The sequence below is a fragment of the Lathyrus oleraceus genome, chromosome 4 (genome assembly GCF_024323335.1).
Source record: "Lathyrus oleraceus cultivar Zhongwan6 chromosome 4, CAAS_Psat_ZW6_1.0, whole genome shotgun sequence".
Classification (NCBI taxonomy): Eukaryota; Viridiplantae; Streptophyta; class Magnoliopsida; order Fabales; family Fabaceae; genus Lathyrus; species Lathyrus oleraceus.
The window spans coordinates 16,276,352-16,301,268 of NC_066582.1; the positions used below are offsets into that span (position 1 = coordinate 16,276,352).

Sequence of the window (24,917 nt, forward strand, 5' to 3'; positions counted from 1 at the left end):
GATTAATCCAAAGGATATTTGCATGTCAAAGAGAGTATGATTAGTGATCCAAAGAGGAGAGAGTGATTGATGCTTAAATAATACCTTATCAATTACTAGATTCAACTTACACTAAAGTCTATGAACAAAGGTGAATGCTTTTAGTAGCTAAGGCATACGCCCCGTACACAAAGGCACTCTAGAAAAGGGTAGGAGAAAGTACATTTCATCATTCTTCATTACTTAAGGCTCATGGTGTGTAACTTTCATCATGATTAACAAGTGTTGATAGAAGATCCTGATTGTTGATTCTGATGATGCAGTGTTGCTTGTTGTTGGAGGAGACTTGACAATCATTTGACTCAAATTGTGCTAAAGTATATGAATAGAGTTGAATACGATGAGCAACTTGATCATTTGTCCCGTACCCAAAGATATTCAGAATGAGGATAGAAATTCTCCACTCTCACCCTTTCTCTATTGCTTAAGGCTCATGGCACACAACTTGAATTAGGATTGACAAGTATTGACCTTTGTTGTGCTTGAACAATGTTCCAGCCTCCATGTCCAGAGTCTTCAGAGTCTTGAATGTGAAACTTGACTTGACTATGACTTGAAGAATCAAGTGCAGGTGTAAAGGTCTCAATTCAATCAAGTGATCAAGGGACTTATGATCACTCAATTGAATATGAGTTATAAGGGGATCAGGAAATTTTTCAGGACAAAGTCTAATATCAATTGTAATTAATTGATCAAGGGTGAACTTGATCAACTAATCAAGGGGAAAAGATCATGTTAAAAACATATTAAGCACATGGAATTATGGAAAAGAAGTAAGAGATTAAAAATTGAAATTTAATCATGTCAATTATAATGTCTAAGTAAACATGAAATGGAATTAAAAAGAAATTAGCAATTAAACTTAATTAAAAGCTAATCCTAATTAATTAAATTCTACCAAAATTAAATCCAATTAAAATGAAATTTATCTATTAAAATTTTCTATTTAAATGTGTATTTTTAATATTAGAAAAAATAGAGATTAAAAGAGAAAATTAGAAACAAAGCAACATATGTCTATTTAAATTCTGCATTTTCATTTTCTTCATTTTACATTCCCAACCGATCATGTTCAAAGCATCATAAAATGCTCATTTCTTAATGAAAATGGACAAATAAATATGCGTTGAAAATGTCACATGGCATACCAAAAGATTCTATCAAGAAAAAACTAAAACAGACAAAAAAACCATGCTAAACAGAGCCATAACGTTTACGAAAAAAACGGTGTTCTTCATTTTCTGCATTTTGCATTTCCAACTAGTCATCTTTAGAGCATCATACAATGCTCATTTCTTAACAAAAATGGACAAATAAATATGTGTTGGAAAGGTCGCATGGCATAGAACAAGGTGCAATCAAGAAAAAAAAACTCAAACAGAAACAAAATCCATGCTAAACAGAGCCATAAAGTTTACGAAAAAAATGGTTTTCTTCATTTTCTACATTTTGTATTTCCAACTAGCCCTCTTTAGAGCATTATAAAACGTTCATTTCTTAACGAAAATGGATAAATAAATATGTGTTAGAAAAGTCTCATGACATACAACAAGATGATATTAAGAAAAAACACAAAAAGAAAAAAATGCATGCTAAACAGAGTCATAAAATTTACGGAAAAAAACAGTGTTCTTCATTTTCTGCATTTTCCATTTTCAACTAGCCATCTTTAGAGCATCATAAAATACTCATTTCTTAACGAAAATGGACAAATAAATATGAGTTGTAAAGGTCTCATGACATACAACAAGATGATATTAAGAAAAAACACAAACATAAATAAAATTCATGATAAATAGAGCCATAATGTTTATGAAAAAAAAGTGTTGTATTTTCTACTTTTTTGCGGTTTCGGCATAATTACGGTTTGTATTGTGGTTTGATTATAACTCAACTTTGGTACAAGTTTTGAGTTAAATTACAACTAAAATAAGCACATCACATCAAAGAATAATAATGGATGAAAGATTGTTGATAAAAGTGAAGAAAAATGTGGAATTCGCTATTGCATGCAAGGTGCTCGATAAAATATTTCAACCAAGTTTCTTTTCTTTTTGGCTTCAAATAAGTGATTATCCTATCAAGTTATTCATAACAGTGGCTTAAATTAATCAACAAGAAAATATACAATAATTCATTGCAAGACTGTGGAAAAGATGAAGAATCACCGACAAAGCGGAGGTTTGCTCCGGTTAGTATTGAAATTCGGAATATCAAGAGAAACCTGGAATACTTCAAGAATAAGCTCATTTAATCCAATTAAATTTCAAGTTTGATGATTATTTTTTATGATAAATGAATGTAAAAGATGAATCTTGAATGTAGAATATTGATGAGTAAGCTTAAATTGATGAGCTTTGCATGATGATTGTGGTTGAATCTTGATAAACTTTAGATGATCATTATTGATGATAATATAGAAATTATTGATTGATGATTTGTGGAAATTGAATTGTGGCTAAGTTCCACCATTTTAGAACTTCAATATGAAGTTCTAAATGGTGATGAATATGACCTTTGGTGATGGTGGGAGAGAAGATGAGTTGAGAGAGAGAATTTGAGAAAAAATAGTGGGAAAAAAGATGGTTTAATTAGTTATGTTAGTTAACCCCTAAAATTGTGAGAAATAACATGTTTATATAGACTTTGCAAGTGAATGAACGCCATTAGATTGTGATCCATATAATGGTTTTATCAATGGTTGGAAGTTAATTTAGGTCTAAGTTACGGATCACTAATTTCAACCATATGATTAATTGTTAAGAGTGGCTAGGATTGAATGAAAAAAATAGAAGTTGAAATTTGTGTTTGTTTGGAAGTTTTGTGTTAGTTTGGAGGTTAAGGTAGTTAAGGGTTAATTGGGTAATTGAATGATTGTGACAAATGAGGTAGTTAAAGATCATTGGTGATGGAGTTTAGCAAAAGGACCAAGTTAGGATGTAAGGCAAATGGTCACTATTAAATAACTTGGATTTTAATGTCTTTGCCTTTGGTTTTTCACCACTTTTGTCTTGAATTTTGAGTGACTTTATCCATGACTTTTAGTGCATTTAATAAATGATTTTGTGTTAAAAATAAGCACCCTTGAATCAAATTTTGAATTTTTGGGCTTGAAATAATGTTGGAAAGTGTTGAAAAACAAGTGTAGAATTTGCTGGAAATTAACATTTGACATAATCATGACACAAGTCATTTGTAATGATTGATGGTGAATCCCTTGATCAAATGCTTGTAGACAGTTAACCAAAAGTCAACAGTTGACCAAAAAGTCAATTGTGCCAAGAAGATGTAGTTTTTTTATCCTTTTTTCTTGTAATCCATTATTTTTCAATAAATGAATGAAATCTTCTTTTTATTTCAACTTTGTCATTTTCTTTGAATTCAAGCAATCTTTCGAATTGAGTAATAATCATTTTAACCCCCCAGTTAACCATGAATCTCAAATAAATACATGATCTGCACCACGAGTAATACGGGAAATAAGCCCGAATAATCATCAAATAATATTCACCTCGAAAATCCACTTAAACCGATTAAATCCATTATCATCGATCATTTGGCCTAAATTTGTTACCATATGCAAATGTCGATGAATGCATGATCAAATAGGAAAAAGCATGCAAATGAACAAAACCATAAGTCAGACGAATTGAATAAAAAAAGCAGGGCAAATTTTGGGGGATGACAGATCCCACTTACCATGTTTGTTCCATGTATGAAACTAGTTCTTAAATCTATGTTATTGAAATGGATCTCACTTGAATCTTTGTTATTGAAATGGATCTCACTTCAATATAGTTCTTCTTACCATATTTTGTTTATGTTAACATGTTATTAATGTCATGCTAGTTTATGTTTCCAAATCTAGTTATCATGTTGTTTGTAGGACTATAATATCATACTAGTTTATGTTTCCAAATCAGGCTGATAATATACATTTTGATTTGTAGGTGTGGTTCACAAATTGTTTGTGATACAATGAAGAAAAAATACAAGGAGGATGAAGCTAATGTGAAAGCGGCATGCTTGAGCTTCATCCTCCTTTCAAGGAGCACAAGTTTGTCGCTCAGCTTCATCTTCCTTTCATTGTGGATTCTTTTCTGAGACAAGTAGGTCATTGCTTCATCTTCATTCGCCGCGAATATTTTCAATAAAATATACGTTTCTAAAAAAATTTATGAGTTGGTGTGTTATTTGTTGTTCAAAATGTTTGTGTCTTTTTTAATTTCAATTGAGTTTATTATATCGTATGTAGTTTGTTTGTTTCACTAACCCCTCACTAAACATGCATTCATTTAAATTGATTTAGAAAATGATAATCTGAAAATTAGGTTATATTTGAAATTCAACTTAGATGAACCAATGTTTTTCGAATTACATTCATCTTGTAATTCATCCCTGATTCATTAATATATATAGTTTAGTTCAATGCCCCAAGTTCTTTCAAAGTAACGGATCATTTTCTTCTATTTTATATTGCAAAACTTCAAATTTCTTGAGAAATTTTGAATCATCTTCATCGTTGTCGTCATAATAATCATAATCATTGATTAAAATAATGATAATGATAGTGATGATGATGACTCGAAATTAGTCAACAAATTGATGTTTTTCAAAATAAGCTATAAGAGAATGAACTTTGCTTTGAAGAACTTGGGACAATGAACCAAATACTATATGTTAAAGAGAGAGATACAAATTACAAGATGCATGCAATTTGTAAAATAGTGGAGCGTTTTATGTTGTTTTTCAATAACAATTTAATTTTTTAGATTATTATATTATAAATCAATTTGAATTGCTGTATATGTTTATTGAGGGGTAAGAAAAATAAGCAATCCACATATCTTATAACAAACTCATATATATACCACAACGGTTGAATATATAACCATCGTGAAATATTAAATTTATTCACGCTTCAATTAAATTATTGTTGTTAGGTTTCGAACCCATGACCTATATATATCACAATGTTTATTTAATATAACTGTTGTGATAGGTAGCGAGTTACCTAGTTTATCACAGTGGTCAGACGCCTGTGATGGAAAGACCATACATAGAACCACCCATTACCTCACAATGATTGGTAAGGCATGGTGGTATCATTTTTCCAACAGCTGTGAGAGGGTTTTTCGTAGTAGTGTTTGTAAGGATCTTCTGACAATTATCTACTCGTAGAAGGGTAAAAATAGGAATGTTTCAAGTCTTTGAAATCCTTAGAAACCTTAATATAAAAGGCTAACGAATATCACATTCGAGTACACGCTATTCTAATTCTAAATACATTTTAATTTCAATTGTCGTTGACTTGAATGTCGAAGTGTTTGTAGCTACCTCCATTGTCGAACTGAAATATCAAGACATTAAGTTAGCAAAATTTGTCATCTAATCAGGGACGGAGCTATTTGTCTCAAAGAGTGGGTTCATTCCCCACCATAATTACCATAATTTTAGTAGTATAAGTAATAATAATATATTTATATATTAAATGTGATAAAAATTAGGAAGAAGTTTCTCTAATAGCCTCCACTTAATTAATAAATATTAAATAATTTAATTTCTCCCACATCATCCCATTACATTTAAAATGTAATCACTAGGTACACCTTTTTTTTAAATGATTAGTTTTGTATATTAAATAAAATAAAAACTAAAAAAATATTGACTCTTCATTTCCTATTTCTATTAACTTTCTTTGACTCTTTCCAACCACACAGAGGAATCAATTTCGTATTCCTCTTTCTCTCACTTCAAAGTGCTTATCTGTTATTAGTTTTTTCTCAATTGTTAATCTTTTAAAAAGTAGATTTTTTAATTTTAATCTTATGAATTTATAATTTATTTCTATTATTGTAATAAGAGTAAAAATATATTATTATTTTATTATTATTATTATTTATTTATTTATTTGAAAATTAAATATTATATTTATTTATTAATATATATAATCTATACCCCTCCATCCCAAAATATAAGAGAAAAAATCAAAATCACATTTATTAAAAAAGGTAAAAAAACATAATAAATTGGCTAAAATTTTGTTGAAATAAATTGCTTTGAAATATGTAAAAACAATTTTAATTGACGGTTGGTTATAGAATTTTTAGCTTCGTCCATGCATATAATCATGGACGGACCTATTCATAGGTTGGGCACACCAGATTTTTCATTTTTACTTTCTTTTATATATATACATATATATATATATATATATATATATATATATATATATATATATATATATATATATATATATATATATATATATATATATATATATATAAAAGGATTAATTACTATGCACTATCAGTGTAAAAAGATTTACATTGTCGATACATCACCATCATCCATTTGTATTATTTATAGGTTTTCAAAATAAAAGTCAAACTTATTTTAATATTCAACGTCTAAGATTAACTGACGGTGTAAAATCATTTTGCATCGTTAGTGTATATATATATATATATATATATATATATATATATATATATATATATATATATATATATATATATATATATATATAATTTTATTATTATAATTTTATTATTATTAACTCAATTAATAAATAAAAAATCACCAACCGCCACTCATTTTTCTTTCTCTTACAATATCTTTTCCTTTCACTTTTTTTTCTCTCTATCTCTTACAACACATTAACTTCTTTTTCTCTTCTTCTCAAACTCCACCACCATCTCTTGCTCTCATTTTTATTAATTCAATAATCTCTCATTTTTTCTCCAATTTTTCATTTATCTTGGTTGCGTTTATTTGTGGAAGATTGAAAATCAAAGGTAAAGTGAGTATTTATATTTTCTAATTCTTTTCTCCTTTTTGAGTTGAACCCTAAAATCCAAATTTATTAAAAATATCAACAAAAACTTAATTTTTTATAAATTGTTTTCTTTATAATCAATTCGTTTCACTGTTCTCTTTATAGGACGAAGAAATTTTTTTCGGTACTTTTTAGAGACAAAGCTACTTCTTCGGCTAATCTAGGAGTATCGGAAACTCAACATCAAAGTGGGAGTAGCAAAGTTGTTGATTATGAATTGTTGGAAACAGATCCAGGAATTAGGCCTCGAATTTCAAGTTATCACCCTAACATCTAAAATGAGGTAAGAAAAGCTTATTTAAAATGGGTTGTCATCGACCTCCTCACAATTTTGTTTACCCTTGGTTTGTTCAAGGTAAACAAAAACGTCGATTTTGTAAAAATTGGTTTGATTTATATGATTGGATTGATTATGGTGAATCTAAGGACCTAGCATTTTGTTTGCCATGTTTTTTGTTTTAAAATGTCTCTAAATATGGGGGATCACTTTGTGGGAGACGGTTTTGGTGATTGGAAGAATGCCCAAATATTGGCTAATCATGTTACTTCTTCCAATAGTCATGTTGATTGTGTGCATATGGATTATGTCATTTAGAGGGAGTGACGAGTCCCTTAACTATTTACTTAAGGGGTCATTTCTTGAGTTGGTGGACACTTTAAAGGAACTTAACTCAGAGATAGCTAGTGCAATAGATTGTCCTCCGAGAAATAACCTTATGATTGCCTCTAAGATTCAAAGGAATATTGTTGTTGCTTGTGATTGTGAAATAACTCAACAAATTATATGTGATATTGCAGATGATGTGTTTTGTGTTTTGATTGATGAATCTGGTGATGTTGCTGGTAAAGAACAAATGGCTATTGTTATTCGCTATGTTAATAATGAAGGTTGGATAAAGGAAAGATTTATTGACATTGAAAATGTTAAAAAAACAAGTGGTAAGTCACTTAAGAAGGCACTTGAGAAGTTGTTGTCTATTAATAGTTTGAGTATATCTAGCATTGTGAGACAGGGGTATGACGGAGCTAGCAATATGAGAGGTAAGTTTGGTGGTTTGAGAACTTTAATCCAAAATGAGAATCCATCTGCATATTATGGGCATTATTTTGCCCATCAATTTCAACTGGCACTTGTTGCATGTGCTAAGACTCACAAAGATATTAGTGATTTTTTCGATAAGGTCAATATGTTCGTTGACTCCATACGATCTTCTAACAAGAGAGAACAATTACTTCTGGACAAACAAGTAACTCAGTTTGCTAAATTGATTGAAGAGGATGGTTGAACTTTATCCAAATAATTTTATAGATGTGTCGAAAGTGGTGTTAAGACATCAACTTCAGATTTATGTTAGAAATGTTCGATGTGACCCAAAATTTAAAAAGTTAAAAGGACTTTCAGATCTTTGTGCAAAACTTGTGGAAACAAATAAGTGCAACACATTTGATATGGTTTATAAGCTTATGAAATTGGCTTTAGTCTTACCGGTAGCAACTGCAAGTGTGAAACATGTTTTTTCAACTATGAAATTTGTGAAGAGTCAATTATGTAACAAGATGAGTGATCACTGATTAAATGATTCTTGTAACTTTTTTAGAAAGAGATATTTTTGGAACAATTAACGATGATGTTATTTTAACTCATTTTCATTATAACGTATTGCATTAAACAATATTATTTTTTATTTTTAATATGATTTAATTTATAATTTTAACCACATCAAAATATAATTTCTAGTTCCGCCCTTGGATATAATCACTATTCATCGTTCATTCACATCTACTAGATATGTCTTTTCCATACAAATACTTTTTTGTTAGTAATTTTGTCTTTTGTGTGTCAAATTATTATATCCACTGTTGTGAAAATCTTTCTTATTATTTGGTTTTTCACTCAATGTTTTCGATATTTTATTAATCTTCGGGGTGCTAGTAGAAAGACTTTTGATTTACTCTAGTGAAAATTTGTTAGTGTATTAGTTCACGAAATTGTTATCATCTTATATTGAAAAGTAGTTTTCCACTTCAAAATTTGATGCGTCCTTCCACGAGAAAGAGAATTAAACTAGGTTAATGTTTCGTTAACATATATGGTCATCAAAAGTTGAAAACATAAAAACAAAATAAGAGTGTAACTGACCTTCACCACACACACAAAACTAACAACAACCTTTTATTGTCCATAAAAATAAAAATGAAGGAAACTTAAACACAAAATAAGACTGTAATTGACCTTCACCACACACACAAAAATTGCATATGTTTGTTTATGTATGTAGTCACAAAGCTTCTATAGCCAAATTAAGAACATCAACATAGGTAACGAAGCTCCCAACCACACGATGAATCCATGGCCAGCCGCAGCGCCGGACAAACTCGGTGCCGGTGCGGGTGAAGGTGACAGTGGCAATGTAATAAGAGGTGGAAGAACCAGAGGCCTCTTTGTAACAACGAAATCACCACCTAGCTTGGAACGAATCTCTGTATTACAGTCATCCTCATCCACTACATCTACATGCATGCATGCATACATACATTACACATTATCCAATAGTAATCAAATTTTTAAGTAAAATAATTATTACTTACCGATAGTATCGTGGATTGTGAGTTGGTGTCTAGTGACCCAACGGTTGAGTGCATCTCGTGATGGAAAATTAACCTTCCATGAATTCTCACTATCTCTAACAAGATATTCTGTGGATTCTGAGTAGGAAAATAGAAGCCACATTGAGAAAATGATCATCAAAAATATTGGAGAAGAAGAAGAAGCCATATTGATGACTTTGTTAGAATTGAGGAGCTTTTGGTAATAAATATAGTAAATAGATTTGAAGTTTTAGTAATTATATTATTATTATTATAGCTGTTGATTTTCTGAGAGGTTAACTGTTTCTTCATTCTAGAGTAGAGGCAGGGCATTACATCTCATCTTTGTCACACCAGTTCAATCATTTGTGAGTTTCTTTATGTGACTTATGGCAATTGTAAATGGCGCATTTTTTTGTTTAATATTTGACATGTTATAGATTCTTAGTATAATAATCTTTTGGTCCTCTAAATGTTTAAATTAGTAAGATTCTTAATTACGTTATGTGAGTTGCGTTTACGTACTTGTTATAATCTTGTTAATATTTAAAGTAAAGAATCTAAGTGATTTGTATTTTTATTTTTTCAATAACTTAGAACTACAACTCAAGTAAAAACCATTATCTGATTATATTAGAATGAGAACTTTTCATTTCAAACTACAGCCACGTTTTGTTTTGTCTTTTTTTAAATAATTTTTATACTATTAACATGATTTTAAATAAATGAAATTTATAAAAAAACTTTTTGTAAAATTTTTGAATGAGATTTAATTTAAATAATTATTCTTAAAATATTATTTAAATATTTATCATTTTATTAAAAATATTTAGACATCAAAATTTTAAAAAATTATTTAATTTAAAAACTATTTCATATAGTTTTTTATAAAAATTACTTTTGAGAATGCAACTTTTTGAGAAATGTGATTCCGACATCTTCAATGTCTTATAATGTCAAAATTAACCTTTCAATTTTAAAAAAATAAATTTAAAAAAAATTATAATATTATGAAACTATTATAAAATCCACTTATCAAATTAAATATTAAAAATAAAAGAAAAAATTGAAACAAACATTTGTTTCAGCTATAAAAAAATAGATTTTTTTATATTTTCAAAAATAAATTTTATAAACTCATTTTTTAAAATATTACAATTTATTTTATATTCGTTTATTCTAAATTAAAAGATTAATTTTGACATCCTATATGATAAACCTATTGATGGTCAAAAGATAGTCGAAATTAAATTTTTTTTAAAAAAATCAATAAAATATCCAAATTAGAATTTAAAAAATATATATTCAAACCAAAATTTTATTTAAAATTTTTATAAATTGTTTCTAAACAAAATTATGTTAATTATAAAAATCATTTTAAAAAAGTTTACCCAGAAGTGCAATTCAAAGACTTAATTGAGTCATGAGAGAAGCGCAACCCAAGGACGTTGGGTTGCCCAAATTAGACTCATGATTTATATCATATATTTTCGCCCCACTATCGTATCCCTATTTATTAACTTTTATTAACTTTCATTTTATGTAATCATTTTTTTAATTATAATTAATAAAAAAATTTAGTAAATATATTAGTTTTATCATCAAAACCAACACATAAAATCATTTCTGTAAGAACCATTAATGATGATCGCCCAAATTAGACTCATAATTTACATTATAACATTAATGATAGCCCAAATTAGACTCATGATTTACATTATAACATTAATGATGTAGCACCAATTGAAAATTTGTGATTACAATTAATTTTTTTTAATTATTATCACCATGTCAATATCGAGCTCATATTATTTGTGAAGCAATATACTAAATATAACTTCGAATATGAAAATGAAACCCAAACAAACTATTTTTATTTAGGGATACATTAAGTTTTCCAAAATAGATATAAAGGGAGGAAGAAAAGTTTCCAAAATAAACAAACCAAACTGCATCCAAAGTCATAGCCACATAGTTTGGCCTACAGAGTATTGGCCTAACCAGGATCATCAAGGTAATTGCAAACTAAAAACATTTGTGACAGATCACAGGTGAAGAGAAGAGTTTTGCAACTTATTTGAGGAGCGTCTTCACAATCGACTTGACGTTGAGTTTCTTGAGGTCGGTATAAGACTGTCCGCATCCCACAAACATGACTGGAGCTCCAGATATGTAAACCATTGAAAGTGCAGCTCCCACCTGACAAAACAAAACATAATTAACAAACCATTTCAAGATCCTCTACTGTTCGAAACAAAGTGCAGTTCTTGATCATACTTTTCATTTATAATATATTATAATAAATTATATGGAGATTTATTGAATTTAATAAATGTGTATCAAGGAGACCCAAATGCTTGCCCATAAATTTTCCTTGCAATTCCAGAACTTGCTTACCTTATCATCAATAGTGTCAAACTTTGTGAGCAAGATCCCATCTATCAATCTGGGTGTAGGAGATGAGGCGAGATCGGCCAGTTTCTGTAACAAAATAGATGGTTCAATAAATGACATATAAGGAAAACTGAACCGAAAACCCAATTGTAGTTGGACAAGAATACTAGTAAAAATATTGAACCGGACCTGGTTGAACTTTGAAAGTTGATCAACCGCATCATTGCCAACAAGTGCTTCTCCAACAAATAAGACCAGGTCGGGATTGTTAAGGTAGATCAGCTTTGACAGTGCTCTCATCAACGGTTCATTATCCTGAAAACCAGCAGTGACAAGATAAAGTGATGAATAATGGCAACTAAATATCGTCAAAACCATTCAACCATGACGAAATTCCTCTGTTCCAGTTTTACATAAATAAATGCAATGTTCATTTTCAGTAATTTCTCTTAACTGCTTCATAAAATCAATAAACTCTCACTACAACAACATCTTCTGCAATAATTACCTGCATACGACCAGCTGTATCAACGAGAACCACATCCGAACCATTACGAGAAGCTTCCTGAATGGCTTCTTTTGCCACAATAGCAGGATCCTTTTCATAACCCTTCTCAAATATAGGGATCTGAAAGGTGAAATTATAGATGAATTAATCTTTAAGCACTAAAATCAATGTATTAATCTTTAAGCACTAAAACCAATGCATTAATCTTTAAGCACTAAAATCAATGTAAACCTGAAGTCTACGAGCATGAGTCCGCAACTGCTCAACAGCTCCTGATCGAAATGTATCACAAGCAGCCATCATAACATTAACGTTGTGTTGCTGAAGCCAGTAAGCAACCTGCACAATTACACGTAAAATTGAATATCTCCTCCCAGCCAAAAAGCAAGCCCGACATATGGAATCTTATATAAATAGGAGAAGTAATATGTGGATTTCCTTCACCTTAGCAAGATTAGTAGATTTTCCAACTCCATTAACTCCAACAAATACAACAACATATGGTTTCCTTTGCTCTTTGGCAGCATGAACATCCCTCAATATGTCAATAGAACGCCTAGGAGTTAAAATACGAACAAGTGCTTCTTCCATTGCCGTCTACGTTATTTTTTGAAACATAGAATAAGTGTAAGTGATATGAAATTGTATATAAAGGAAAAAAAAAACAGCTTCAAATGTCAATAGGGAAGAAGATAGAAACAAACATGCACTGTCGAAGATATCCTTGTAAATGAAGCCAGTTTTTTGCCTTCAAGACTTGCTGCCACTGATTCACATAGCTTCTCAGCTATTTCTTCAGCCTAAAAGTGATACAGAATATAAAAAATATTAGCTAGATGATAAGAGCAAACAGTAGCCAACAGACAAAATTTTAGATATTGAAGCCACCACTTTTAATGTTGTTAAGGATAAATACATACCACATTCTTGGTCATGAGTCTATCCTTCAGAGCTTTCAAAGCTGGTTCCAAGTCCGATTTCTCCAAATTGGCCTTCCCAGCAATACTGAGCTCAAGAATGTCAATAAACATTATTAGTATTCATTTCAGTGAAATGATGAAAATTGAAATGAAGTAGAAATTGTAGTTTCAAAGTGAAGTTATAAAGTTAGCCAATCAATGTGGCGGGTAGGTTAATTGAATCTATATAACAAAATAAACCTCACTTCGGCAGATACCGACAAAAGCAATTCGAAACATGACATCAGAAACAGAAATCAAAGCAACATACGAGCAAACGCATTTTTGACCAAGATTAACAGTTTAATTATTCATTCCTTTATCCTTTTCTCACATCCATATAAAGCCCCGATCTACCTTTCCTAATTGTCAAACAATAGTATTACATGTTAAATAAGCTTAACATCTCGATGATGCCCGAATTACTGATGGTATAGGCTTCATGCAAAAGGAAATATCAATAAAGGTTTCAATCCAAGGAAGCTCACTATGATATTCCTGTTACTACCATCAAATTGCAGTAAATCATTACAATTAGAACAATTGAAGTCTCACGGATCAGAAACAATGAAACAGACAACAAAATCTTAACATGATCCAATTCACAGCTATACATCAATTTTCATTATTTTGAGCCACAATATAATTACCTCTGAAACATAGATGAAAACCAACCCTTCTTTTTAGCATCAGGCTTGTTGCTATTCTTCCCAGCATCATCCCCATCCTCCTCTTCGTCCTCACTGTCACTACTAAGAATCTCATCTTTATCCATCATACTCTCCCCTTGTTCCTTAGCCAAATAATCAACTTTTCTATCCAAATCTGCATCCCGATCAACATCCACCTTATCGGTAAAATCCAATTTAGTTTCCTTGGGTTTTTCATCCCAAACCCTATTTTTCTTAACCAATTTTTTCGGCTCAGCCTTGGATACAACACTGTCAGTTTTCTTTCCATTCCCACCTTTATTCCTAACCTTCTTCTGAAGCCTATTTACATCAAAAGCTCCATTATTCAAACTATCATTATCTTTATCATTTACACTAACATTACCACCATTACTCTTCAAGTTAGAACCGTTATTATTATTACCATTAGCACTATTACCATTAGCAACAACAAAACGGTCACTCTCAGATTTAATCCCATTTTTCCCATCACCATCATTTTTCAAACCACCACCACCTCCGCCACCAGCACCATTCTTCTTCCCTTCAGATCCATCTCCCTTCCACGTAACCTGACTCTTCCTATTCCCATTCACAACCACCGGATTCGATTTCTTCAAATCCTCAGCCCGCGCCTCAGCTTCAATCTTAAGCTGCTTAAAAACCTCATCAAAATCCCGATACACCATTCGCGAAGGATCATAAACCTGCGAGAATTCACGCTTAACAGCAGCTAACAAATCCTCAACATACAACAGATGCAGAATCCGCTGATAAACCGCAACGAAAACCAAACCGAGATCGTTATGGAAGATCCATTTCAGCGAATACGAAGCTCCAGGTGCATCGTAGTTGTACGAAGCCGCACCGGATCGCTCCTCGAGAAGACATGATCGAATCAATGTATCGATCGGTGAACCTTTCAAAGCGTTACCTAATTCTTTGCATGACCAGAGAATTAAACCTCCTCTTGTGAAAATCAGTAACTGCTCTAACATCTTCAATATGATACCTAGATTGAATAAAACAATTGAAATAATCAATTCAGCAATTTAATCAGATTATAATTAATTGATTAACTCGAAATTAGGTTAATCGTATGAATCAAGAATTAGGGTATAGTATAGGTGTTATTGGGAATGAAAAATCGCGTACCTGGGTTTTGTGCGTTTAGAGTTGAGAAAAATAAAAATAAAATGAAAATGAAAATTAAGAATTGCGAATGAAATTGGTGTTTTTATTTAGTTTTAGATTCAGATTTGGTTAGCGGTGGAAAATAAGAAAATCACAAGGATCTATTAATAAGATGACACGTGTTATATTCCAATGACGGTTTAACTTTTAACCGCGTACGCCGTCGTTGACTAGGAGACATTAATACGACGCCGTTAGTTAGTCAGAAAACCTGATTTTTTTACTTTTATTTTTTTACTCAGTAATTTTCGGTCTGAGAAAATCGCTTGTTTTTCTTTTTTTTAGATTTAAAACAAATTTGATCTTTTTCTTTTTTTTATACTTAAAACAAATCTGATCTCTTCTATTTAAAAAAAACAAAATCATTTGTAACTAGGAAACTGGTCTATTGCTCAAAATTTATTTATTAGTAAATAGGTAAGGATTTTAATTAGGAAATTCATACTGGTCAAAAAAATGTTTATATTAGATAATAGTATCAAATTCAATAGTATCTACTTTTAATAATTTTATTCTTTCTAGTCAAAAGTAATAATTGGATTTTATATTTTTTTATTTTTAGTATTTTTTATTAACAACTTTTTTCATATTAAGCTAGCTAGCTTTGGTCTAGTTTTTAGAAGCTTTTCATTTTTTCAAACATAGAGGTCTAGTTTTTAGAAACTTTTCATTTTTATATTTTATTTTAATTTTTAAATTGTTTTTTATCAGTTATAAATAAGAGTGAGAATAGACTGAATTAAATTAATTTTGTATTAGATTAAGTTTGTACTATTCAAAAAAATCAAATATTAAACCTAATACATAATTTAGTATAATCTTAATTTTAGTTGGACCTTTTCGAATAGGTGTTAACCAATTTATAAAATATATTTTATATCGACATATAAATAAGTAATTTAATTTAAAAATTAATAAAACTAAAAATTTATTTACACTTTTAAAACTGAATTGGACTTTTTGGAATATTTGTTAACTAACTTATAAGTTTATTACATGTTGACATATAAATAAGCAATTTAATATGAAAAACCAATAAATTAAAAGTTTGTTTATATTTACTTACTTGAGTTTATTTAATTGTATAAATGTTTTCAGATTATTTATTTATTAGGTCTTGAAAAAATAACTTATAATATTTTTTATTTATAATATTGTTTATTAGGTGTTTATAACTTATTTTTATTATTTTTTTAAAAATATTCAGTTTTTATTTCTATTTAAAATATAAAGTGTTCCTATTTATTTAAACAAACAAATTTGATAAAATTTAAAAAAAAAATATTATGCATGGTCAAAAATGTTAAAAAGTTTTATAAACATTATGAACATTTTAAATTTTTTATCTAAATAACTCAATTTTTCAAAGAAAATTCTAAAATAACTCATATTTCATATTAAATCTCAAACTATCCCACTTTTCAAAAAAAAATCAAAGCACAGGTGTCAGATCAATTGGCGTTTGCTCTCTAATTTAAAGAGATGGCCAATTGAATTGACTTTTGCACCTAGTGTTGTCAATCCAATTGCGTTTATGTGTTATTTTTGAATGCAGTCGCCAATTGGATTAACAACAATATATATTATGTAATTTTTAGTATAAATAGAGGTGTAGTGGGATTCATTTTTATCACATCTCTTTCTTGTTATCTTGTAATATTCAAAATATGATTTGTCTTCGTCGCCGCCAAGGAAAAGTGATTTATTCGAGAGAGAAGTCTCTGACGGAGATGTTCTTCTGGAACATCTGTAGTTTTGAGAAACTACAAAGGGAGTTGATTCGTCGGTTAGACAGAGACATACTTGAAGGCGAAAAATTAAAATTATTGAGAGACACGATAAACTACATGGGTGAGTGCAAGTTAAAAATGGAAGCACCGAAATGATCATGTCTTAACTAACGATGTGATCCCAAACCCGAAATGACCAAGAGCATACTTTGTATCACCGTCAAAAGAAGATCATTATCAAGACATCCAACATCATTATGCCCCTAAGACATCATCCTACCGTAGTCGTCGTAGCCAAAACACTCAGCGATCATTTAACACCAATCGTGTCTCCTACTATAGCCAAGAAACCCAAACATCACAAAAGCAAAACATGCAACAATCAGATGCTTATCAAACACCACTACCCCTATTTTAAAATTTCTTCAACGAATCATTCACACCAATGTCACCCTTCAGTCGACCCAATCGCACCCTAATTACTCAAACACACCCCAACTACTCTGGCATGGGTCACGAACTCAGCTATGGCGGTAGCCCTTCATTGCATACACAGGCCTACGTGGAATTGTCTGAACTTCTTAGGGAATCTGTTGCAGGTGGTGGTGGTGTTCCTTAAACACCTGGGATGAATCAACAATGTGGGTTAGGGTCACACGTTAGGGTAGCTAGGAAATGTGGAACTGAAGGTCGGTTGGGTCATCTAGGTCAACGACAATAGTATTTTTGGTCTTCGTATGTAAATGAAACCTAATATTGATATTACTATTTCCGATTTCTACTTTTATATAACATGTCAAGTATTAACCCAAAAAAATTACATAATACATACTAGTGTCAATCCAATTGACGAATGCATTTAAAAATAACACATAGGTGTCAATTGGATTGGCAATACTATGTGCATAAGTCAATCTAATTGATGTCACCTCTTTAACTTAAAGAGCAGACGCTAATCCATCTGACACCAATTCTTCAAAGTGAATTATTTTGGGAAATTATCTGAAATGTGGATTATTTTAGGATTATTTTTTTAAATGTGGGTTATTTTAATAAAAAAAATATTCATTAATTTAACATATTAAATATTTTTATTCATAAATAATCAAACATAAATTAAATCTTTTTTATGAGTAACAATAGCAGATTTACATGAAAAAGATAAGACACTAATTTATAGTGTTTTAAAATTTAAAAAAAAAATAAGTTAACTTTTTTAATATAATATATATTCTCATTAAATAACTATAAGAATGAGAATGAATCTGAATCATTGGATTTAATATAAATGGGTGAGATTATGAAATTTTTTTAAAAATAACCACCTTTTTAATTTAAATTCTAAAATAACTTATTTTTCAAATTAATTACGGAAATAACCATCATTCATTACTTATGCGTCAATTGAACTGGCACATCTAATTGTCAATCAAAGGAGACGCTCTAGTCGTTGACGCATGCATGCATTGCAAATGAGCATAGACGTCATAGGGATGGGTGCATGCATGCCTTGAAGTCACATGCATTGGTGCATGCATATATTACATCAGTGTATGCGCCAATGCATGTGGCGCATGCACTATGCATGTTTTTTTTTTAATTTTATATTTTATATTTATAAATAATTAAAGTAAATACTTAAATGAAAAATAATATTATAATATAAAGTTAAAATACATAACAATTGATAAAAAAATCAGTGACCCGTCTGATTGAAACGCCCCCATATTCCACATCTATGTGCGTTAGCCTGTCTTCGAGGTCTCCCACGATTTTCCTGAGGTGTTTGGGGTCTTTGAGTGCTGACATGATGCGATGGTGGCTGGTGTGAAGGTTTGGTGGAAGGTCCAACAGTATTTGATAGATTTGTCATCATTTCTCCCCAATAGTTGGGGGTTGTCGCCAACGATGATTCCGTAATTGAGTTCGGTGCCCATTTTGTCGTAGTTGGATCGTTGTAGTTGGGTGGATAGTGGACGGTATGATTGCCTGAATTGGGACATTGAATCATTTTGGAAACAAAGCAATGGTTCATGTGGTGTACTAAAGTCAAATAATGGTTGGGTGTTGTGGCGATGAGATGTTTGGGTATTCATTGGTGGGGGGCTACGATGACATGGCGTTGAATCGTATGAATCATCTGAGTTATAGACTGTTGTGGTGGTTGTGTATGGTTGTTGCTGATTAGGGTTTGATTCCTGGTTTTGAGTTTGGGTGTGTGGCATGAATTGGTTGTGAGGTTGGGTGTTTAGTGGTTGGATGTATATGGTAGGGTGATGGTGTGAGGTTGGTCGTTGGGTTTGGGTCGGTTGACATTGTTCTTGGCGAGAATTTGTTGTTAGACGTTTAATGACGAAGCTCATTGGCGTGGATCAATCAAATACCTTGGCTCAGACACAAACGGTGACGTTGTAACCGACCTAAACCATGCCATATAATGTTGAGTTGGTCTAGCACCATGTATGACTGATTTGTTTAAGATTAGTTGCCATGATTCCTCCAATGACGACATGTCTCTTTTGTGAAGTCTCTCCAATCAGAATAATCCCATTGGCCATCGACTCTTTGTTGGTGTCAATCTCCCAAACACGTCGGAGGTTCTGAAATTTGTTGTTGCATGTCGAACTGCAGTTTTACACGGTCACTCTGGTGCATCTCCATAGTAGTGAATCGGATAATTGGTGTTTTTGATGTCCAAACTGCATCATCATCATGGTTAACTTGATGATCAAGACCCAAATACGACCTCCAGATAAACTATACAAGAATATGACATGATTAGAGGATATGTAATTGGATATTTTTTTTTAAATCAAATGTAGAGTTGTTTAGTAGTAATATATCGTCTGGTCCAATGTGGTCTAAAAGATTTCGATAGACTACTACAGTTTGTTTGGGACACTTGTTGTAGTTCATCCCTTTAACTGACCACCTAGATCAAAAAGATTGAAAATATATTAGTTATAGTTAGTTGTATTATAAAGTCTAATAAATTAGAAGATTAAATATAAACTTACTTTGTTGCATATGAAAATGTGAATGGCTTGTCGTTGACCGGGGCGAGTGGCGGCAGTCTTGACCAACCCATGCTTGTAGCAAATAGGCGCAGGAATAAAACATACAAGTATTTTTTTGGGGGCATTTTTAAATAACGAACTATATAGATGGGATAAAACAATTGAGCCCCAACTATATGTGCTTACCTTATTTATGTTTTGTAACAACGGCAAATACATAATATTTACCGTATTACCAGTACTTTCAGGAAATAAAAAATTACCAAATAAAATCATAATATAACACCGAGCTTTAATTATCTTTTCATAATCTATAGATTTTTCGTTAATGTTATACTTGAATAATATTGTTTAAGATATTTTAAATTAATATCTTGACCCCTAGGTTGACTAGAAGTATTTCCCGTAGTTGTGTCTTCACACAAAGGGACACCTAACAATTCATCGCATATAAAGTTATCTTGGTTAACTCTACCATTTACGGTCTTATCATCAATACGTCGACCTAACAACATGTAGACGTCCTCAAGTGTGACGGTACACTCATCGAAAGGAAGGTGAAATGTGCGTGTTTCGGGTCTTCATCTTTCTAACAAAGTAAGAATAAATTTGTAGTCAACTGAGTATGAGACTATGTTGAGTATATTTCCAAAACTGCATCCTCGAATATATGGTTCTACCAAAGGATCGTGTGGTACATATTCATATACACGACATTGAAATCTCTTTAGGTCCTAATAAGACATAAGTAAGAAATAAGTAAGAAGAAGTAATAAATAATAGATACATTTTGTTAGGAAATAAGAATAAGAATAAGTAATAAACAATATAGTTTAAGTAATAACATACAAATGTCGCAATATTATCGATTGTTCCTTGATGTTCATCACCCATAAATAGATACGGCGAACAAAATGGTTAGATTATGTAGTTCATGTCGCCATCCGGTGATAATCATACTAACTGTCTCAGTGTTAGAACAAGCACAACAAGATAATTTTAATTGTAACTCTTTTGATTTATATTAAAAACAACATTCATTTCATATGATAACTTTGTGAGAAAATATCATCACAAACAAATACAACACATAAACAACAACACAACAAAATACAACAAATAAAATAGCATCACTAACAAATACAACACATAAGCAACATAACTATGCGATTACAATCATCAAAACAATTTTGTACATAGTATACACCACCCTGTGAACGTCTCTGTCAGTCTTAATATCCATCCATAAACGAACTTCTCCATTTTGGTTGAACGTGGTATCAAGCCATTGAATTCTTCTGATCCTTTCACCCTCTGCAATTTCTTCATCTAACCAACGGTTCAAGGTCCTATTAAGACGTTTGAACGTTTCTATATTCCAAAGTCAGATCTTTATCGGAGACTGCACTGTTGAAAAGATTAAGTTGACATTTCTCTTGTGAATATATGAATATTCAGACATTTTAAAGAAAAGAAAATTGAAGGAGATTGAAGGAGATTGAAGGAAAATGGAAGGAAGGTAAGAAGTTGTGTGAAAAATTATGGGTGTATTTATAGACCAGAGCACACATGCATGCGCCATTGGCTTTAGCGCACGCACACATGACTACATGCATGCGCCAATGCATGTCGCACCTTCACATGCACGTGTCTTTGCATGTGGCGCCTTCACATGCATGGCACAATGCATGTGTCAATGGCTAGGACACCTCCTTTGATTGGATAATAGATGTGTCAGTTCAACTGGCGCATACGTAATGAAATGTGGTCATTTTCGTAATTAATTTGAAAAATAGGTTATTTTAGAATTTAAACTGAAAAAGGTGGTTATTTAAAAAATCGAGATTATGTGTTATTTTTATTTTTCAATTAATTTCTCTCCTCTTCATTATTAAAATAAATGACTTAAATTAAAATATTATATTTTTTACTATCAAAATTTTCTATCATCTCATCCATTTATTTTAAATCTAATAATTGAGATTCATTCTTATATTCTCTCATAAAATTATCAATTATATATATATATATATATATATATATATATATATATATATATATATATATATATATATATATATATATATATATATATATATATATATATATATATATATATAGTGGGGATCAACTTACTTTTAAAAGTACATTTTTTTTAATTTACTCCAAATCATATTTGAATTGAATCTAATATAATGGTTAAACTATTTTTCTTATACTTAATTAACCATTACTTTATATTATATTATATTCAAAATCTATGATTCAGATTAAGTTTAAAAAAATTTACTCTCGAAGTAAGTTGAACCACACTTTTATATATATCACTCTTATCCTTGTGTTGTCATTTTCTGGAATATGCTTCTCATGGACATCCTTTCTTACATATCACTCTTATCCTTTATCGATCCCTAATGAATGTAGTGATTCTTGCACAATATGCCTCTCATGGACATCCTTTCTTACATATCACTCTTATCCTTGTGTTGTCATTTTCTGGAATTTCAAGTTCCTACCAGAGTGTATGGCATATGTCATAATACCATCTTTGAAATCTTGTTTAGTAGCAAAGTATGTCCCTAATTCCCACTTGTAGTCATCCATCCTTTTAAGTATTTTGAAAGTTTACCAATTTGTCGTACCAACACAATCATCTTACTATAATATTCTTCAAATTTTCATCCTCAATATCACTAACCTTTCAAATTTACATTTGTTTCCTCTTCATCAACACAATCATCCAAAATACTTACTTCACCACTTCCTTCACACTACTTTAGTTGCCTAGGTGATCTTCCCACTTTACCTTTGTCATTCCCTTTACCTTTACCTTTACTCTTCCCTTTACCTTTACCCTTCCCATTTGTCTTCTCTTTTTCATTCCTTTACGCCTCAACCTCATCCTTTTCAGGAACCACATCTTCATCAACTGCGATGTCTTGATTCATACCCACATCATCATCAAAATCTTCAAAATTAATATCCAAAGCATCATCCTCTATCACCATCAACCAAATTAGTCTCAACACCTAGACCCTCATCTTCCTCCATGTTAGAATTCAGTCCAACATCCATAATAGTTTCAGCTTTAGTGGTCCCCTTATTCAAAATCTCTCATTCATCCACAACAGTTTCAGCTTCAGTGGTTCCCTTGTCCAAAATATCTCATTCATCCACCACAATTTCAACTTCAGTGGTCCCCTTATCCAAAATGTCTCCTTCATCAACCACATTTTCAACTTTAGTGGTCCCCTCTACATTATTCTTTCCTAATTTAGTGTTAGTGATGTCATCTTCAATAACATTGGGACCTACAACATTGTATTCTTGTGAGAGTATTGGTTTTTTAATAATGTCAGATTGTAATATATGATGGATAAGATATAAATGCACTTCCAGTCAGTAGTGTAATTGTCTTCATCCTCATAGTTCCATTGTCATCTTTCAACAAAACCATGCTATTAAACTCCATTTGACTGTAATATCAAAGACTATCTACATTAGGATAACCTAAATCCTTTAACCCACTCAGAACCTCAAAGTAACTCCAAAAATTAGGATCAACATGCCTACTTTCCTCTAATCCTTTATAACCAATTTCGTGAACTCAAGAAACGCACCCCCATGATGCACAATGCATTGAAAACGACTATCCATGACCTAAACAAACAACATAAATGAGAAATAGCATTAAGACAGATGATAAAACCTAAAAAGTTTTCATTTTTAGTAGCAAATCTATAACTATTTGTACTTTGTGATTGTATGTGAATGAAGTTCTTCTTCCACTCCGTATTTTGGATAAACAAGTTTCGATGACCCAAATCTGGTACCTGAATGAGAAGTAGCAGTAAGGATATGATACGTGTTAAGATCGAATAATATATGGTTTGAACATGTGCTTATAAGTGAGGGCAATCCTCACCTTATAAGTCAGTTTTGTAGGATTGAGTTAGGTCAAACTCTAATTCTATCATGGTATCAGAGTCAAGTTTATGATCCGGTGGCCGGCCTGCTATCAGATTTCCGCTATATCGGGCACCCACCATTTATTTTTTCGCTCTAGATGTCCGATCCTGGGCGTGAGGGTCTGTGTTAAGAATCTCACATCGGACAATATATGATCTGAACATGTGCTTATAAGTGGGGACAATCCTCACCTTATAAACCAGTTTTGTATGGTTAAGTTAGGTCAAACTCTAGTTCTATCAGTACGAAAATGAAGTAAACTAAAAGAGTTGGATAATGGATGATATAACCTAAGAAATACTTACGATGATGGATGAAGCTTCGTCTTTAAAAATGAAAAACAAAGTGAAAATTAACCAACAAAATACAAAGAAAGAGTTGCATAAATTGAAATGGATTTCTAAGATTTCTGATGAGACAAAGTGAAATTGAAATAGGTGAAGTGAAAATGAAAATCTAAAACGTTTCAACTTGCATTTTTTTAATTTTACACATTTAAATTAAAATATAATATAATAATTTCATGTCATCTAATAAACACCCACCTAACGTGTCAACATTCACGGACGGATAAAATTCACAAAATTTAACATATAGGATCAGAGTGGCTAACAAAAATACACTTTAAGAGATTTAAAACGAATAACAGACTAAATTGAATTCTAAAATTAAATTAAGGAAACAAATAATACATCAAACCTTTAATCTTTTATGGTATAATACTTATAATAATAAAAGATATATTTTACCAATTAAATTTTAGCTTTTAAAAATTACTAATAATTAACAAATTGGAAAAGATTAATTTTGTTAATTAACCTTTTTATAAATTTAACTTTAAAATATTTGTAAGCTTAAAAAGGGAATGACTCGGGTAACTTTGTGGCGAGGACAAAGGCATGGTTGTAACTTTAGTGTAAAGTCACCCAAACCTATCCCAAAAAGAGCATCCATACTAACATCATTCTAATAACATTAACTTCAAAAAAAAAAAGAAAACGGCATTGAT

The 24,917-nt window shown here is 31.0% G+C and overlaps 2 protein-coding genes and 1 pseudogene across 2 annotated transcripts; 1 reads left to right on the forward strand and 2 right to left on the reverse strand.

Moving 5' to 3' along the window:
• The first annotated feature begins 1,995 nt into the window (after positions 1-1,995).
• Positions 1,996-8,163, forward strand: LOC127135772 (uncharacterized; annotated as a pseudogene).
• Positions 8,164-9,033: 870 nt separating this feature from the next.
• LOC127138438 (early nodulin-5) lies at positions 9,034-9,658 on the reverse strand. The gene is made up of 2 exons (NM_001427751.1): positions 9,467-9,658; positions 9,034-9,388 (listed from the first exon to the last, which is right to left on the reverse strand). The coding sequence occupies exons 1-2, from the start codon at positions 9,651-9,653 to the stop codon at positions 9,168-9,170; spliced, it is 408 nt and encodes a 135-aa protein (NP_001414680.1). The 5' UTR covers positions 9,654-9,658; the 3' UTR covers positions 9,034-9,167.
• A 1,614-nt stretch (positions 9,659-11,272) lies between these two features.
• On the reverse strand, positions 11,273-15,256 carry LOC127138439 (uncharacterized). Its single transcript, NM_001427750.1, has 10 exons — positions 15,154-15,256; positions 13,978-15,010; positions 13,289-13,373; positions 13,073-13,168; positions 12,813-12,965; positions 12,600-12,707; positions 12,369-12,488; positions 12,050-12,175; positions 11,864-11,947; positions 11,273-11,665 (listed from the first exon to the last, which is right to left on the reverse strand). The coding sequence occupies exons 2-10, from the start codon at positions 14,994-14,996 to the stop codon at positions 11,540-11,542; spliced, it is 1,917 nt and encodes a 638-aa protein (NP_001414679.1). The 5' UTR covers positions 14,997-15,010; positions 15,154-15,256; the 3' UTR covers positions 11,273-11,539.
• Between the last annotated feature and the right edge of the window lie 9,661 nt (positions 15,257-24,917).

Excerpts from the sequence above, each read along its gene's own strand:
- LOC127138438 (NM_001427751.1), bottom strand. The coding sequence starts at position 9,653 with ATGGCTTCTTCTTCTTCTCCAATATTTTTGATGATCATTTTCTCAATG. Across the intron at positions 9,389-9,466 it reads CACAATCCACGATACTATCG|ATGTAGTGGATGAGGATGAC; the intron begins GTAAGTAATAAT and ends GCATGCATGTAG.
- LOC127138439 (NM_001427750.1), bottom strand. The coding sequence starts at position 14,996 with ATGTTAGAGCAGTTACTGATTTTCACAAGAGGAGGTTTAATTCTCTGG. Across the intron at positions 13,169-13,288 it reads GACTCATGACCAAGAATGTG|GCTGAAGAAATAGCTGAGAA; the intron begins GTATGTATTTAT and ends TATCACTTTTAG. Across the intron at positions 12,708-12,812 it reads AATCTACTAATCTTGCTAAG|GTTGCTTACTGGCTTCAGCA; the intron begins GTGAAGGAAATC and ends GTAATTGTGCAG.